The sequence below is a fragment of the Clytia hemisphaerica genome, unplaced genomic scaffold (genome assembly GCF_902728285.1).
Source record: "Clytia hemisphaerica strain Z4C2 unplaced genomic scaffold, Clytia hemisphaerica genome assembly, whole genome shotgun sequence".
In the NCBI taxonomy this organism is placed as follows: Eukaryota; Metazoa; Cnidaria; class Hydrozoa; order Leptothecata; family Clytiidae; genus Clytia; species Clytia hemisphaerica.
The window spans coordinates 647,743-663,020 of NW_027103472.1; the positions used below are offsets into that span (position 1 = coordinate 647,743).

The 15,278-nt window shown below is 34.1% G+C and overlaps 1 protein-coding gene across 1 annotated transcript; it reads right to left on the reverse strand.

Annotated features, from left to right (window-relative positions):
* Positions 1-768: 768 nt before the first annotated feature.
* Positions 769-14,614, reverse strand: LOC136798367 (RNA transcription, translation and transport factor protein-like). The gene is made up of 8 exons (XM_067054977.1): positions 14,501-14,614; positions 5,882-5,952; positions 4,641-4,765; positions 3,891-3,993; positions 3,312-3,389; positions 2,764-2,918; positions 1,570-1,621; positions 769-1,019 (listed from the first exon to the last, which is right to left on the reverse strand). Exons 2-8 carry the CDS (start codon positions 5,943-5,945, stop codon positions 865-867), a joined length of 732 nt encoding a protein of 243 aa, XP_066911078.1. The 5' UTR covers positions 5,946-5,952; positions 14,501-14,614; the 3' UTR covers positions 769-864.
* Between the last annotated feature and the right edge of the window lie 664 nt (positions 14,615-15,278).

Here is a 15,278-nt window from a genome sequence, read left to right on the forward strand (position 1 = left end):
TCCCAGTGGGTCTGTGAGAAGGGGGTGTATAATACGATTCTCTTGAAGTCGAACAAATAAGATTTCCCGTTCGCAGTAAAACTGCATCAATTCAACAAAGAAAGAAGCTATTCACTTTTTAGTCCTTGATGGCAGGGAGATCAAAAAACATTTTAGCATCGGGGTTTTATTTTTTGAAAATGTAATTTTTTTTCTTTATTCTTTCATTTTAATCAATAATTGCTAGCAAGATTTCTTTAAAAGCACTTTCGTAATATTTTGAAATTTACACAAGCTCAAAACGAGGCTGAAAAAGTTGATAAAGTAGTGGCGGTCAAAGTTGCCAGTGAGGACAACAAACAAAAACTTTCAGTGAAAATTTGTACGAGTACTAATCCCACAGTGCATTTCGAAATGATTGAAAAACCTTGAAAGCTATTACGTTTTTTTTGATTACCTCATCTATCGCAAAGGAGGATGGGATAGCAAGTCGTAGAAACGAATAAATTTGTGCAGATTTGTTACTTTTTCTAGATTCGGTGCGTGTGCCATTTGATATCTTCTTTTTGACGCTTTACTCTTAAAGCTTATAACTTAAACTAAATCACAAAAGATTGCCTTCACAATGAGAAGAGAATTTGCAGGCTCATTTCGTCATCAAAATACTTTTTTTGAGTCACCCAGTGCACTATAAAAATTTAATCGCTATTGTATGTTTTGGTTTTGTTTATAATTTTAATTGTTTTTATAAACTTTTAAATTTAAATATAAAACACAACAAACGATGGATAACCACTATATAAAATCACTTTCACGAAATAGTAAAAAAACCCTACCAATAAGCGAATACCTATAAAATACTCAAAGAGATTGCAACCATGTTTATCAGCGGCCAACTTTACCAAGCGATTGATCCGTCTTTGGGTTTGCGCTTAACATTTGGACAGTGACGATTGATTGGTTGATTTTAGTTTGTAAATCTCGCAGTTGATGAATTTGTAGGAGCCGGAGAATCTTGGCTGCTTCACGGACTGCTGAATCTGTAAAAAAATCGAATTTCCAGTTTCCAAAAATCAATTTACCTTATTTGATTCCTGGTTCCTCCTTTTCATACAATTTCTAATCAGGATATTTTTATCCGGACCCCCCCCCAACGTTCATTTGACGTCAAACAGTTAAGATAGCCTGTACCAAGCTTGCCTCGCAAGACAAGTACGGTTACTAAGTTTACGGTTAGGCATCATTCCGGGTCTGAGAAATTTTTTCACCAACTCTTTGGATGGCTCTACTATGGAGCTACTTTTTAACATTCATATCAGATAAACAAAATGAACAAAATACAAATTAATCATTTCAAGTAAAGCTGAAAAGACCTTTTCATAAATTACGTCACGAACATCACTTGTCTCGTATTCAAACAATTTTACCATAGTGATTTCTTTATGGATATGAATATGAAGTAATTTTAATGAAATCCACTGGGGGTTTATCACCATGGCAGTAATTTCAAAACGAGGCAAGTGATGTTCGTGGCGTAATTTATGAAAAGGTCTATTCTCGGTGTATTCTTTAAAAGGAAAGATCCCTTACCGTCGATATTGAAGCCAAGCGAAATCTCATCGAGGTCAACGTATGTTGTTTTCTGGAAACGAAAGTGAGCATTGAGATGAAGAAAATTATGAAATGATAAAAAAGGAAGGGAGGCTCCTGCAGAGACTCAAAAATTCAGAATAGGAGACAGAAAAGCACCAAAAACGTTGGGGAGTACTAAAGTTGGAGATTTCCAAAAAAACTCCAAAGTTTTCCTTAGAGAGACTAAAGTTTTGCGAAAAGTTAGCCCTTAAAGAGATAAAATCATAACAAAAAGTTGCCCTTAGAAAGACAATTTTTTTTTGACTTTCACTTTTATCCTACCGTTAAAGAGAGAGAACAGATGAAAATTCCAACAACCCTTAAAGTAATCTTACTGTTGTTTTTGTAACCTTTTTTAAGACTTGGGAAGACCCTTCAATCCACTCCCAGCACAAATTTTTTTACAATTATTTTTGTAACCCCCCTCCCACTATGATTTTCTGTAAAGTATGGATTATAAATTTTCAAAATTTAACCTAAGGGTTAGGGTTGGAAAGATAGCCCTTTCTTCTATTGCAGTGAAGTGAAAACAGTTTTTTATATTAAAGTCCGACATTTGTTGATACATTATTGAGATATGTTGGGAATTTGAACGTTTGTCAGAATTATATGTTCGGGTGAGCATGGCGAACTCATCATTTAAACTTTATTTTATCAGATGTTTTGATTCGGGAAGTGTTTAGTGGCTTCCCGGCTATATTGATAGCCTTATTGATCTATTGGAAAATTGTTGAGCCTTGGGATCCTAATGTTAAAACTCAAGAGTTAAAAGTTTATATTGCAGAAGTAAGGGTTTGAATTGAAGTGGTTTTTTGTGCGTATAAACTTGATTCAATTGCTATGATAATGAACCTTTTTGTTACTGTTAGAAGGTGGATTCCAACATACGGTGAAAATGTGGAGATTCGCTGCAGTAGATAAGTAATCACTCCTGGCACACAACGTTGTTTCAGCGTTCATCTAACGTTATATGGACGTTATGAACGTTAGATAAACGTAAAATAACATTTTGTGTCAGCTTAGACTCCTAGCTCTTTCGAGTTTTTGCTCCGGGAATTTTGAAAAGCCTTAGCGCCTCCTAGCCCTGATAAATTTACGGGGTTTGAAAATAAAGATGTGTCGAGTGATTTTAAAACTTTTGTAATGTCATACCTGTTTTGGGGTATTTGTTTTCATATGCTTCGAAGCTAGACGTTCTTGAATCAGTTTGGAAACAGCTTGTAACACAGTTATGTGATTTGGGTGGTTTGGTATTCGTAACGCTTGCCTCAAAACCTCAATCCCTTTGATCAAGTCACCATCGTTCGCTATATAGAGAAGAAAAGGGGACCAATTATAGACAGTTTAGCCGAGAAAAAGCTCCCATTATTTTGTTAATCAGGGTTGATGGCTACCAAACCTAATTGTAAAGCTTCAAAATTTCTGTTTCCAATCTTTTTATGATCGCGCAAGGGCTTCCTTTCTCTTCTGCTAAAATATGTAAATTTTGAAATCTGGGAACATGTAGTCAAGTAAGCTAGACGAATCACAATTTAGGAGAAAGAATGGTATCCCAGCTCCATTAAAAAACCCAACGAGAGTATTGGCTAGGATGTCAAGAAACACTGAGAAGCTTTAATTTGGTCAAACTGATATCCATACTGTCGGATAACGTAAAAAGAAGAAGAATTTCAAATCTAAAAAAAAAAGTAAATACGAACCATCGATTGAATGGAGCCATGAGTTCGTGTCCACTTTGGATATCGGACGGTTAGTTGATTCATCGTTGTACTTTGATGCTTGAAAATAATTAACAAATTCTTAAGGGTTAGCAAAAAAACCTACTAGATATGCCCTGAATTACCAAGCCAAATATGTAATCGGATATTATCGAGGCCCCAGCAACGGTTTGCTTGACGGCGTGATTTAGATTTCAATTTTCATATATCATTTTCTAAGTACAACGACAGCCTCGTTTTGAATCCATTGCTGAGTGATTACATACCTTAGTCTTACAAGTTACTTTTATAAATATTTCTTGTGAATCTTGCCCAGTCTAATACACCTTTTCGACCGTAGTTGCCAATTGCCGCGCGGGCATTTTTTTGTCCACTTTATCCCACTAAAACCGTCCCAGTCCTTTTTTCACAACTATAGACAATAGAAAAATGTTTCAAAAAAGGATTGGATTGAGTTTAGGGAGATAATTAAATCATTAAGTGGCACGCACCTGATCGCGCGGCTACGGTCGAAAAGGTCTAATTCACGGCCCCCTCTCAAAAAAGTTACATGATAGTTACCCTTTTCTTCGAATTCTAAATGGACAGCGTAGCTTATCAACCAATTAACAATGACACCTTTTTCATTCAAATTGTCAACAGGACATTTCAGATCACTCAAATACTGAAAAAAAAATATAAAAAGATAAACAGCATATAAACATTTTCAATACATATATTTTGATGAAATACTGTATTTAGGTATAAAAATAATTGTAAAACTGAAATCAAAATCAGGAGGCGAAAAGATAAAAAGTTAATCTTTCATTCTTCAACGCCACACGCTTTTATTCTTATCAAGAAACTTTCTTGATCTTATATGATATAAGAACAGTTTCGTAAGAACACAAGGCTGAAAAATGTCCAAAACCTAAGAACAAATTAAGAACAATCTGAGGCTTAACTCTAATATCTAAGAGATTATTAAATTAGACTTAATTTTCAGCATACTTTTTATCCTTTAATGCCTTTTTAAAGTCGAAGAGTAACCGTCTTTATTGGATTTAAGGAATATTTTTTTACTTTTAAGGCAATTTTCGAAAATTCTCATTATTATCCACCGATTCGCGAAAGTTTATGCCCACTTTATGTTGGAAGCCTAAAAATGCACCCTTAAGGACACACCTATGGTCGCCCACCTTGAGTGCCACCCCTCCGAAATTACCTTAAATAAATATAAAATACCCAACTGCTAAAAAGTTGACAACACCCTAAACGCTTCAAAAATTCTTATAATCATATAAAATACGGTATAGAAAATGCATTACTTACCTTTTTCAGAGCACCAATCCAATATTGACTCTCCACATCTCGCAAAGGCTCTCGATCTTTTGTATCGTAAAAGCGAATCTTTTGATCTTCTAACCATACGACCAAGTTACGAACTTGCTTCTCGTCTAGTAGGAAAAACAGTATATAGCAATAGTTTAGTCCATCCAGTTCATTCCGATATAGTTTTTTACAAACACTTAATTTCTTGTTTTGATGGCGTAAAGAAAAGGTTCTTAATGACTCATTCAGATGATACATAGTGGACGGGATTATATATTGAGCAAGAGAGAAGGTTATAAAAAACTGCGACACGTTTTGATTAAAACGAGAGCCACATAGATAAGGATAAATAATTTCTCTAAATTATCCAAAAATGGACTCCCTTCTCACAGCATAATTTTCCACTGGGGACGATATTTTGGTCCATCCTTCTATCCACTGGGCTTTTTTAGAAGGGGATGTAAAAATACTTAATCTCGGGTGCCTAAACGGGAGAGGGGGATTTGTAAGGCCAAAAGACGTCCTAATAAGGTCCATGAGGGTTGGAATAAACATCGAAATAATTAACAAAGGGGTGTTTATAAGTCACCTGGGGGTAATAGAATAAGTGCGAAAATAAACAAAGGACTATAAGCAACATGCTAAATGGACCTTCATGAGCAGACCTGAAAATGGAAATCAAACCATGCTAAGTTTTGGGCAGAATCGAAAACAGTCCTTTTTTTCCTGTAAAGATAACTGTTTCTTTAAATAACGAACGTCCGTTCGTCTGTTACCAGCTTTTCTCGGGATTTGCTCATTATATTTTCTGAGATTTTTGCATAAAGAGAAAGGGCAAGGTTCTCTAAAAAGTGGCTGTAGTAGTTTTTTTTCCGGAAAATCTTTTTTGGCCGTAAAAATCGGATTTTCTTATTTGGGGAAATTCCCTTTTGTCATTTTTTAAGGAAAATGAACATTTCTCGCGATTTCCTTATTATTTTTTCTGATTCTTTGCACAATGATGTAAAAATGGTAATCTTTAAAATCTGATGGAGCTCGATTTTCGAAAAAATAATTTTTAGGAAAATTTGGGCAAAAAAGTGCCTAAAAGTTGGGATTTGTGGACTTTGTGTGAAATTGCTTCATTTTTTTGCATGAAAAAGAGAGCAAAGTTTGCTCGAGTTACCCCCTGGAAATATAAAAAGAAGTGGCACAATAAGAAGAGAAAAATATGTTGAGGTACTGTAACATGGGATATTTACCTTGCAATGAAAATGTTTGAGGATTGTGAAATCCCAGCGCTGTCAACTTCCTGACATACGCCATATTGATCCTATAATAAAAGAAATATAATGTTTGCCTAGTTTCTAGAATGATAATCCATATATTACGTAGGCAAAAACTTCCCAAATATGTGAACGAATACCCACAGAGAACAATAGAAATGAAATCATTCAAACAAGAGACGGAAGCTTTTTTAAACCCTCTCTCCATCCTTCACTGCATACGTACTATGATATAGTGATATGAAAAGAAAATCTCAATTTTTATCCATATTTTAGACTAGAGTCTACTTTTGGCTGAACTTTGCTTTTTGATAATTTTTTACGACGCTTAATCCTCTTTAATTCGATCTTCATGAGACCAAAAACTTCGAATTATAGAAAGATTTGTATTACAGATAGTACTTTAAACCACTTTTCAGCCGAGGGAACCAAAATTTTAGTTCAAATTACAGAAAGATTCGAATAATAGAGGTTCGAATTAGAGAGAGTTGACTGTGTATACAATCTTGCACCATTCTTTGTTTATATGCCTCAGCTGAAATCTGCGCATACAATACAGTTAAGTGTAACTTTCAGTAGAATAAAAAATTTGTCTGATCAGCATTAATATTTCGAAATTAATATAATTCATTAGACAATCAACTAAAATTTGAATTAGACTAACAGCCCCGGTACGGAGAGGTGCCGCTGGTCAGGGTACCTTTTTTCACCTCCATGAGTCCCAGGTAGAGTCACAAAAACACTAAAATAGAAAAATCAGTCCCCCGTAGGGTACCTTTTTGGGGGGATTTGGATAAAAATATGGAAAATTTTTAGATAATTTTGGAATTTTAGTCCCATTCAGGGTCACTTTTTTCAAAAGACAAGTCCCACGTAGGGTCCATTTTTCAAACTTCAGCAGTACACCCCCGTCGGTCGAAAATGGAAGTACCTCCCCGGGCTAATAGCACTTACAGTGAATTAGACTATCAATAAAATATTAACAGTAAAACATTGATTCGAACCAGTCATCCGTGGTTTTTGACCATGAGATTCTATAACTACTCGAGCATTGTTCCTTCATAATAAAAATATCTGCAATGTCATTGGTCAGTTGGATTGTAATGATGATGAATATTTCTTTTCGGCGGTTTTGTTCTTACGTCAAAGGCTTTTACGAGAATAATGTTCGGTCCGTTGAGATTTTCTGAAGTCAGATAGTGTTCTAGTCCTTTCCTGTTTTCAACGGATGGTAATGTGTTTGAGGCGGTACTGCCCTCACTATCTTCTTTTGTTAGTTGTTTGTTTACATCCAAAGCTTTTTTGCTCGTTAGAACAGGGAAAGGTTCATTGAATATAGAAAAAACTGATGCACTTTCTAATACTAAATCTTTATCAATAGTTTTAACTGGAGGTGTTTTCTTTTGTATTTGCGGTACGAAGCGGACTCGATTTGACCGTTTTTGCCATTTTACATCCAAGTTATTGTCCTTTTCTCTTCTTTCTATTTGTTTGGAATGAGATTTTAGAAAGTTGAATAAAAATTTACGAACAGATTTCAGTCGAATGCAGTAAATTAAAGGGTCTATTAAGGTATTGGATGATGTGATGAACATTGTTATTAGCATAAGCAATTGATAGATATCGCTACCAGTGAAAAATCTTTCAAAAATCTGAACTAAAGTTAACGGAATAAAGCAAACACCTATTCCAATCAAGACAGAAGTCGTCATTCGATTTGCACGTATTCGAAATGAATTATTTTTGATTTGTCCAAATTTCTTCCATCGTAGCGTGAGAAGTTTAAATTCACGGTTCAGTTTATAATAAAAGTACCACATTGCAGTAAAAATTAAAAACACGGCGATACCAAAAACAGTTTTGATTCCAATTAGTTGCGATCTGAAGAGTAGATAAGCAGAAGCCACGACAACAAAAAACACAATCCACAATGATGCCAATATCAGCAAAACTTTCCCAGTACACCTTTTAAAGTCATGACGAAGTGGTTTCAAAATCATAAAATACTGTTCAATATTTATAACCACGATAACTGACATTGAAATAGATATTGAAGTCAGTCGTAGAATCTTAAGCGCGTTAAAGAATATACAATCCTGTGTATTTTGCATATTTATTAAGAAGATAAATTTGTATATTTGCAGAGGATATGTTGCGAAGCTTGAAAACAAATCAGTTATAGATAAAACGATCAAAAATCGATGATGAAACGTCTTGTAGTATGATAATTTGTAAAAAGCATACATCACGCATGTGTGAAAAACCAACGTTGATACAAACAGCACCAAGTATAGAATCTGGAAAACGTGGAAACTCTTGAAAACAATAGAGTCTGATGAAAACCGTTGAAGTTTAGAGCAATATGGATGATTGTATGTTGTGTTGTTGTTCTCCATAATGAAAGTGTTGTTGGCTCTTGAAGGTTGTTTATCATTTGTGGAAGACGAAGACGAGTTTTCCCAGAAAACTGGGAATTATTTATATGTAAGTACACTTTGAGTTGAAAGTAAATTTTTGATAAGTATTGTTCCTTTGTTGTTGTTTTTTGCACTTTCAGAACAAAGTTATTTTTGGTTTATTCTGTTTTTACTACTTTAGTCCTATTGTTCTTATACATTAGTGAGATTGAATAATTATCATAGTAATCGTCAGCCGTGCAAAATTACTCGAATCTGATTGGTTTAGAGGAGTGCAATTAATCGTTAATTGCACTATTACCACTTTTTGCACTCTTCGGCGGGGGGACACTTTTGTCCCCTTATTCTTTTCTCTTTTTTACTATATCATAATAAAAAACAAAGACATTTTTTTTCTTCAATATAAAAAAGAACAAAGAAATTTTACGTTACAATAGCTTCTTTTAATTGAAAATAAAGAAAAATTACACTGCAATGTTTTCTTTTTAAACAAAAGAAAACAAGTGATACTTTTATGGACCTACCTGGTTATGCATTTTAAACACATATATAATTGATATCTACGTGAGCATGACCGTTAAACAATCATTCAGAACACAAATAGTGACGATCTATTAAAATTAGTCGTTTGTTTCTTATAAAAAACACGTTTAGAAACCAAAATTTCATAATTCTTTCATATTCAAGACTTCGAGAGTAAAAAAAAACATCTCATCAAAACTTTCAGTAATTTTAAGAACATTGATGTATGCTTATTAATAGTGATTCTTATAGATAAATATGCGTTTTTTGAGCTGAAAAATTATGTTTTTACAAAAATCTGCTTGAGCCATTTTTTACCTACTTTCATGCAAAAAGTCAGAAAATAACAAGTCCAAAAAACCCTTTTTTTAGCCCAAAATTTTTTTTCCAAAAATCGAGCTCCATCACATTCAAGGGTTTATAGTTATGCATCTTTGTGCAAAAAATCACAAAGAATAAAAGAGCCGATCTCGAGAAAAGCTAATACATAAGTAATTGATAGTGTGCTTATAAAAAAATATCGAATTTGGCCAGTTTTTCTATAAAAACAAGCCAAGCAACCAAATTTCATGTCTAAACACATAAATTCTTTAAAAGTAAACCCTCATGAGCAAAAAAAACATCTATCTCATAAAAAAAATTGAGTAATTTGACTAAGAACATTGATGTATGCTTATTAATAGTGATTCTTATAGGTAAACATGTGTTTTTTAAGCCAACTAATTTTTTTTGCAAAAATCTGCTTGAACCGTATTTTACCTATGATGGTACCTTACTTTCCTGCAAAAAATCAGAAAAAATTAATGATCCAATTTTTCACAAAGTCCAAAAAAAACCATTTTTTAGCCGTTTTTTGGCCCAAGTTTGCCCAATTTTTTTTTTTTGAAAATCGGGCTCCGTCACATTCGAGGGTTTATAGTTATGCATCTTTGTTAAAAAAATCGTAAAGAATGAAAGAGTAAATCTCGAGAAAAGCTAATACCTAAGTAATTGATAATGTGCTTATAAAAAAATATCGAATTTGGCCAGTTATTCTATAAAAACACGCCAAGCAACCAAAATTTCATGTCTAAACACACATATTCTTCAAAAGTAAGCCCTCATGAGCAAAAAAAAAACATCTATCTCATAAAAAAAATTGAGTAATTTGACTAAGAACATTGATGTATGCTTATTAATAGTGATTCTTATAGATAAACATGCGTTTTTTGAGCCAACAAAATTTTTTTGCAAAAATTCGCTTAAGCCATCTTTTACCTACGATGGTACTCTACTTTCATCCAAAAAATCAGAAAAAATTAACGACCTAATTTTTCACAAAGTCCAAAAAACCCGTTTTTTAGCCGTTTTTTGGCCCAAATTTGCCCAAAAATTTTTTTTTTGGAAAATCGGGCTCCGTCACATTTGAGGGTTTATAGTTATGCATCTTTGTGCAAAAAATCAGAAAAAACTAACGAGCCAATCATGAGGAAAGCTAATAACGAACGAACGAACGAACGAACGAACAGACGAACGGACAAAGGTTAATTTATAGGACCTCCACCGGGGTAGGTCCAAAAAGGAGGTTTCGAATGTTTACAAAAATATAAAAGTTAGAAAAAGATTCTTTTTCAAAACTATGATTTACTAATGATTATTTACTGACGATTACCTCGGAATCGTATGTTTTGTCGTGCAATTAACGATTAATCACTCGTAACAAAGGAGAAAATACCGTAATTTGCACTCGTCCTTCGGACTCGTGCAAATTACTATTTTCTCCTTTGTTACTCGTGATTAATCGTTAATTGCACTCCAAACCATACGATTACTAGTACTAATTTCTGTAATTTGAGGTCTATAGTGTACGAGAAAGATTGCGGAGTTCTCTTTTTTTTATCAAAAGAAATTTTTAAGAGCAACGAGGTCCAAAAAATGTTGGAAAATAAGAACAATTTAAGAAAAATGCTGTGCCTGGAAAATGCCTGAATTTTACACAAATTAAGGTCTAAATTAGTGAAATTAGGGTATTAAACCTTAATACCTCAGTTTTATCCTAGAAATAAGAGCAGGATCAGAAGAATTTCAGGCTCCAAGTTCCAAAGAAAATAAGAAAAGTCGAGCTTTAAAAAAAAATTACTGGTTCTTATAAAAAAAGAGTATATGCAAATCAAAGAGAAAAATTGATGTCGGGAAAATTTTCAACATCTGGAATTACGAAATTTTGCAAGACCGCGTCAAGAATTTTGCAGCGGGAGGTCTGGTAACCCACCCAGCCCTCGCTTTCGGGGATTGTAATCAAAGGTAATCAAATTTCTATTTTCAAATACGCAGAAAAATGGCTCAAAAGAAAGATTATTATCACCGCCTTTTTCAGTAAATCCTTCAAAAGCTTGTTACACTCTTCTTTTGGTAAAAACGAGTTTATAAGAACAATTTTAGAATGAAAAATTCGGCTCAAAATGCTAAAAAAGAACATGGTAACAACAACCCTCAACCTAGAATAATTTCTTTGCAAATTGAAGGTAAGAGTAAGAAATGCTACTGCGTAAAAAATAGAGAAAAATTCTTCCCTGTAAATGTAAAGATATACTTCCTCCAAAAAAAGCAGTACCACGATATAACGATACACTCAAATCAAGCGGCTACAGGGAATCAATTACTTACAACAAACGAACAAATAATCGCCCAAAATCAAGAAAACGAAAAATCATATGGTTTAATACACCATCCAGTTTAAACGTCAAAACAAATGTTGGAAAAACATTTCTTGCAATCGTCGATAAGAATTTCCCAAAAAAACACAAATTTCGAAAAATATTGAACAGAAATACATTAGTTATAGTTGCTTACCAAACATTTCGTCAAAAATGATTTCTTCGCATAATACCCAGTCACCAATGATCCAACGTGTGACTGTCGTAACAATAACAGCTGCCCACTCCAAGGGAATTGCCTTGAAGAAAACATCATCTACAGATGTCACATCAAATCAGCTACTTGGCCTCGCTGGTAACACGTTCAAGGATCGTTGGAACACACACAAATACACACAGAGACACGAAGACGATACAAACCACACCCAACTTTCAAACCACACCCAACTTTCAAACCACTATTAGGATTTGAAAAGATCAGGCGTTACAAACCCAATCTTCTCTTGGGAAATTATTGATCAAGCTGCTTCATACAAAAATGGAACAAAATCATGCAATCTTTGTTTGACAGAAAAACTACACAACATCACTTCAAAACACGAATTAGTGAACAAAAAAACTGAATTAGTCTCTAAATGCACATTGTAAATTTCTCTTCTATTATGTTCATGTTTTAGCGCTTTGTATAGACATTCCCCTAGGGACAAGTTATTTCAATTTCTACAAGTAGAATTTGTTCGTAGAAAATAATTTTTATCCACATCTGATGATCCCCGTATAAAAAACCCTGGTCTGGAAGCCTATTGTTGTAACTTTTTGTTAGCTTTTTCCTTTGTTAATAACGATCGATTTGCACAGTTTTTGATCACGTTACCAAATACTCCTCTTGGGATTGGTTAAAAAGTTAATTACATGATAAAAAACTGAGCAAAACAAACTAATTTCTCAACGCAAGTTCAAGTTTGAAACAATAGAAAGAAACAAAAGGCTTCCAGACCGGGGGTTTTTTATACGGATTATGGTGAAACACTGTTTAATGGTTGCTTTTAATTTTTGAAGAGAAATATATCAAATTGAATTTAGCTCTACTTGCTATCGAGCACTATTTTCTTCACCGACCATAAGCGGTTTTAGACCCTGTCAAAAGTAATCAAATCAGAAGAGATTTTTAATTGTAATTGTAAATGTAATTTCATTGTTTTTTAACGAGCGTTGCACTCCTTCGCATGTTTCCGACGTACTTGCTCTATTGTCTTAAATCCGCCAGTGACCGTTCTACATGATTTGATTAGATATACTCCCTATAAAAACTTTTTTTTCGCTAGAGGATGAACAGAAGCCTACAAACATATAGAATTGATAATTATAATAAGAACAACCGAACCTAAACGAATGTTCTTACAAAAAAAGAGTGTAGGTGTTAAAGTGAAAGGTAAAATGCATTCGTGAGATTTAATACTTTCTCTCACTTTTAAAAATTACACCTATAAAAAATAAAAGGGACTTTTGATTTTGTGATAAAAGCACTCCCATGCACCTGCCTTACTTAAAAACAGTAGTGAGAAAAAGTAACCATTTTCCCAATAATAATGAACAAAATATTTTGACAGTAATGTTGTGAGAAATCTGACAGCAGCAAAAAAGAGGCGTTTTTAAACGAATTATGATAACCAGTAACCAGTCAACATTTTTGTCATGTGCGACGTTGGCAAATGATACCTACCAGAGCACTGACAAGGTCCATATCGATGCTCTGTCAGGTAAAGTTGTTGGAGCGATCGGCTTCACCTATGCAATCGAGCACTCGGTCATTCTCATTACAATTCTATCATCTCCAAGACTTCGAGGTAACAGAACAAACCAGATGTTAGTGAACTTAAATATAGCATATATTTTCACTGGTCTTGTCAATTTCATACCCATTATACGACCAACAATAAACTTAACCTTTCTGCAATTCCCAGGCTATTGTTACAGTAATGCAGCTTTGGCTTTGCTCAGTATCGATCGCACTATCTTTATTAGACGGCCATATTTGTATCAAAGGTTGACGCGGAGGTATGACTTGATTATGCTACTGGTTACTTTAGCATGCCTAGGTGTGCCCCTAGCCTTACAGCTGATCCAACAGTTCTCGAAGACAACATACAAAGCTCAGACTGACGGTTCTTTCCTGATCAAGATAGTTGGGACACTAACCATAATGATCATCTTAATCGTATCAAACGTCATGATCTTCGTTACTCTTCAGCGACATAAAAAAGCCATTCAAAGTCAAGAAAATGTGAGAAATGTAGCACGACAACAAGCACGACAGGAAACCGGTACATCCACCCGACGACGAAATTACAAATTCACAAAAAAAGACATTCTAACATTTTATCTTTGCTTTGGATGTGCTTTCACTTTCGTTTTGTTTTGGTTACCCGTTGTCTTAGCCAACATCATGGAATATTTTTTCAGGTGCCAGGTCACTTTTTATAGAGCGACCCTCATCCCCGTTGGAATAAACCCGATATCGGATGGTATCATACTGGCATGGTTTAATAGGGATTTTCGGGATGTTTTGAAAAGGAAATTGTCAAGACAACAGACAAGAGTAGTGAAGCCCGTGAGCTACCGCCCAGGCGAAGAAATTACAACAATGTAGCCTGTATTCACTCACAACAAATTTTCAAATCTCAGCAAAGAGGAAAGTACTGAAAATATTGCCCTCGGTCAACGCAACAACCTCGCAAGCTCGGTCGTTACTTGACCTCGGGCAATATTTCTCAGTACAGCCCTCACTAACCGGTCATTATTGTATTAGTACAGCCCTCACTAACTGGTCATTATTGTATTAGTGTTGATGCCAAAAGGTGTTTTTCAAGTTTGGAAAAGAATTAATGTGGCCTAAAAAAAGAGAAGTTTGACCTACAAATAGATCTCTGCAAGAAATATTTAGAGTAAAACTAAATCAAGAATTGTGGTCAGGATATATAGGATATTCAGGGGGAAAAAGAAAATTAAGGGAAACATACCTTTTTTCTTCCTTCCGAATAAAACAACAAAAAATGATTTCCCAATCCAACACAACCCTTATCGTTTCTTCGGATTTTTGTTAATATTTTTTTTAATTCTTTTTTCACTGAAACATAAAAAATATTGTATGTTTCAAATAACTAAAGTTAACTAAAAATTTCCTTTTTAAATAATATCGTTTGCTTACTCATCAATTTTGATTTATAAGCTTTTTCACATTGAACGGACACATATGTGGAGCAAGATCGGGCAAAAAGAGGAATTTTTTGCTTATATCAGCATAATATAACAATAGGCAGACATCGTCCTGATATGAAACATGTGTCCGATAGGAAGCGGGAACACTTATGTAAAAATTTAACCTTTAATTAAAAAAAGAATGACCCACGACACTGATGGCTGTGTCAAAAATGATTGGTGTGTTGTTTTGACACTCTACATAAAGCAACAAAATATATAAAATTTCAGGGAATTATTCATTCTCTCGAGTTGTAAGCTATTTGAAAGATTGAAAAACAAGTATTAGAAATTGAGGCTTGATTTGTTCCATATTGCATATAATAATTTTCGGTACCAATTCAAAGCTTCTAACTCGTCAGACCACTGAACCAAATTTAGGAATTTTTGATACGAATTTTAATTTTTGAAGGTGTCAACGAAAACTATTTTGAGTTCGTTGCAGTAATAAACATCACGAATAACAAAATACAATTTTCATATTAGGATTTCTATTAGGGCAGGGATTAGATCGTTTTCGATCATTAGAATAATTAATAT

What these genes read in the sequence shown, in the direction of transcription:
- LOC136798367 (XM_067054977.1), bottom strand. Translation starts at nt 5,945, where the DNA reads ATGGCGTATGTCAGGAAGTTGACAGCGCTGGGATTTCACAATCCTCAA. An exon ending in GGATTGGTGCTCTGAAAAAG is followed by an intron (nt 3,994 to 4,640) that starts GTAAGTAATGCA and finishes TTTTTTTTTCAG; the next exon opens with TATTTGAGTGATCTGAAATG. An exon ending in ATGGCTCCATTCAATCGATG is followed by an intron (nt 2,919 to 3,311) that starts GTTCGTATTTAC and finishes TTCTCTATATAG; the next exon opens with CGAACGATGGTGACTTGATC.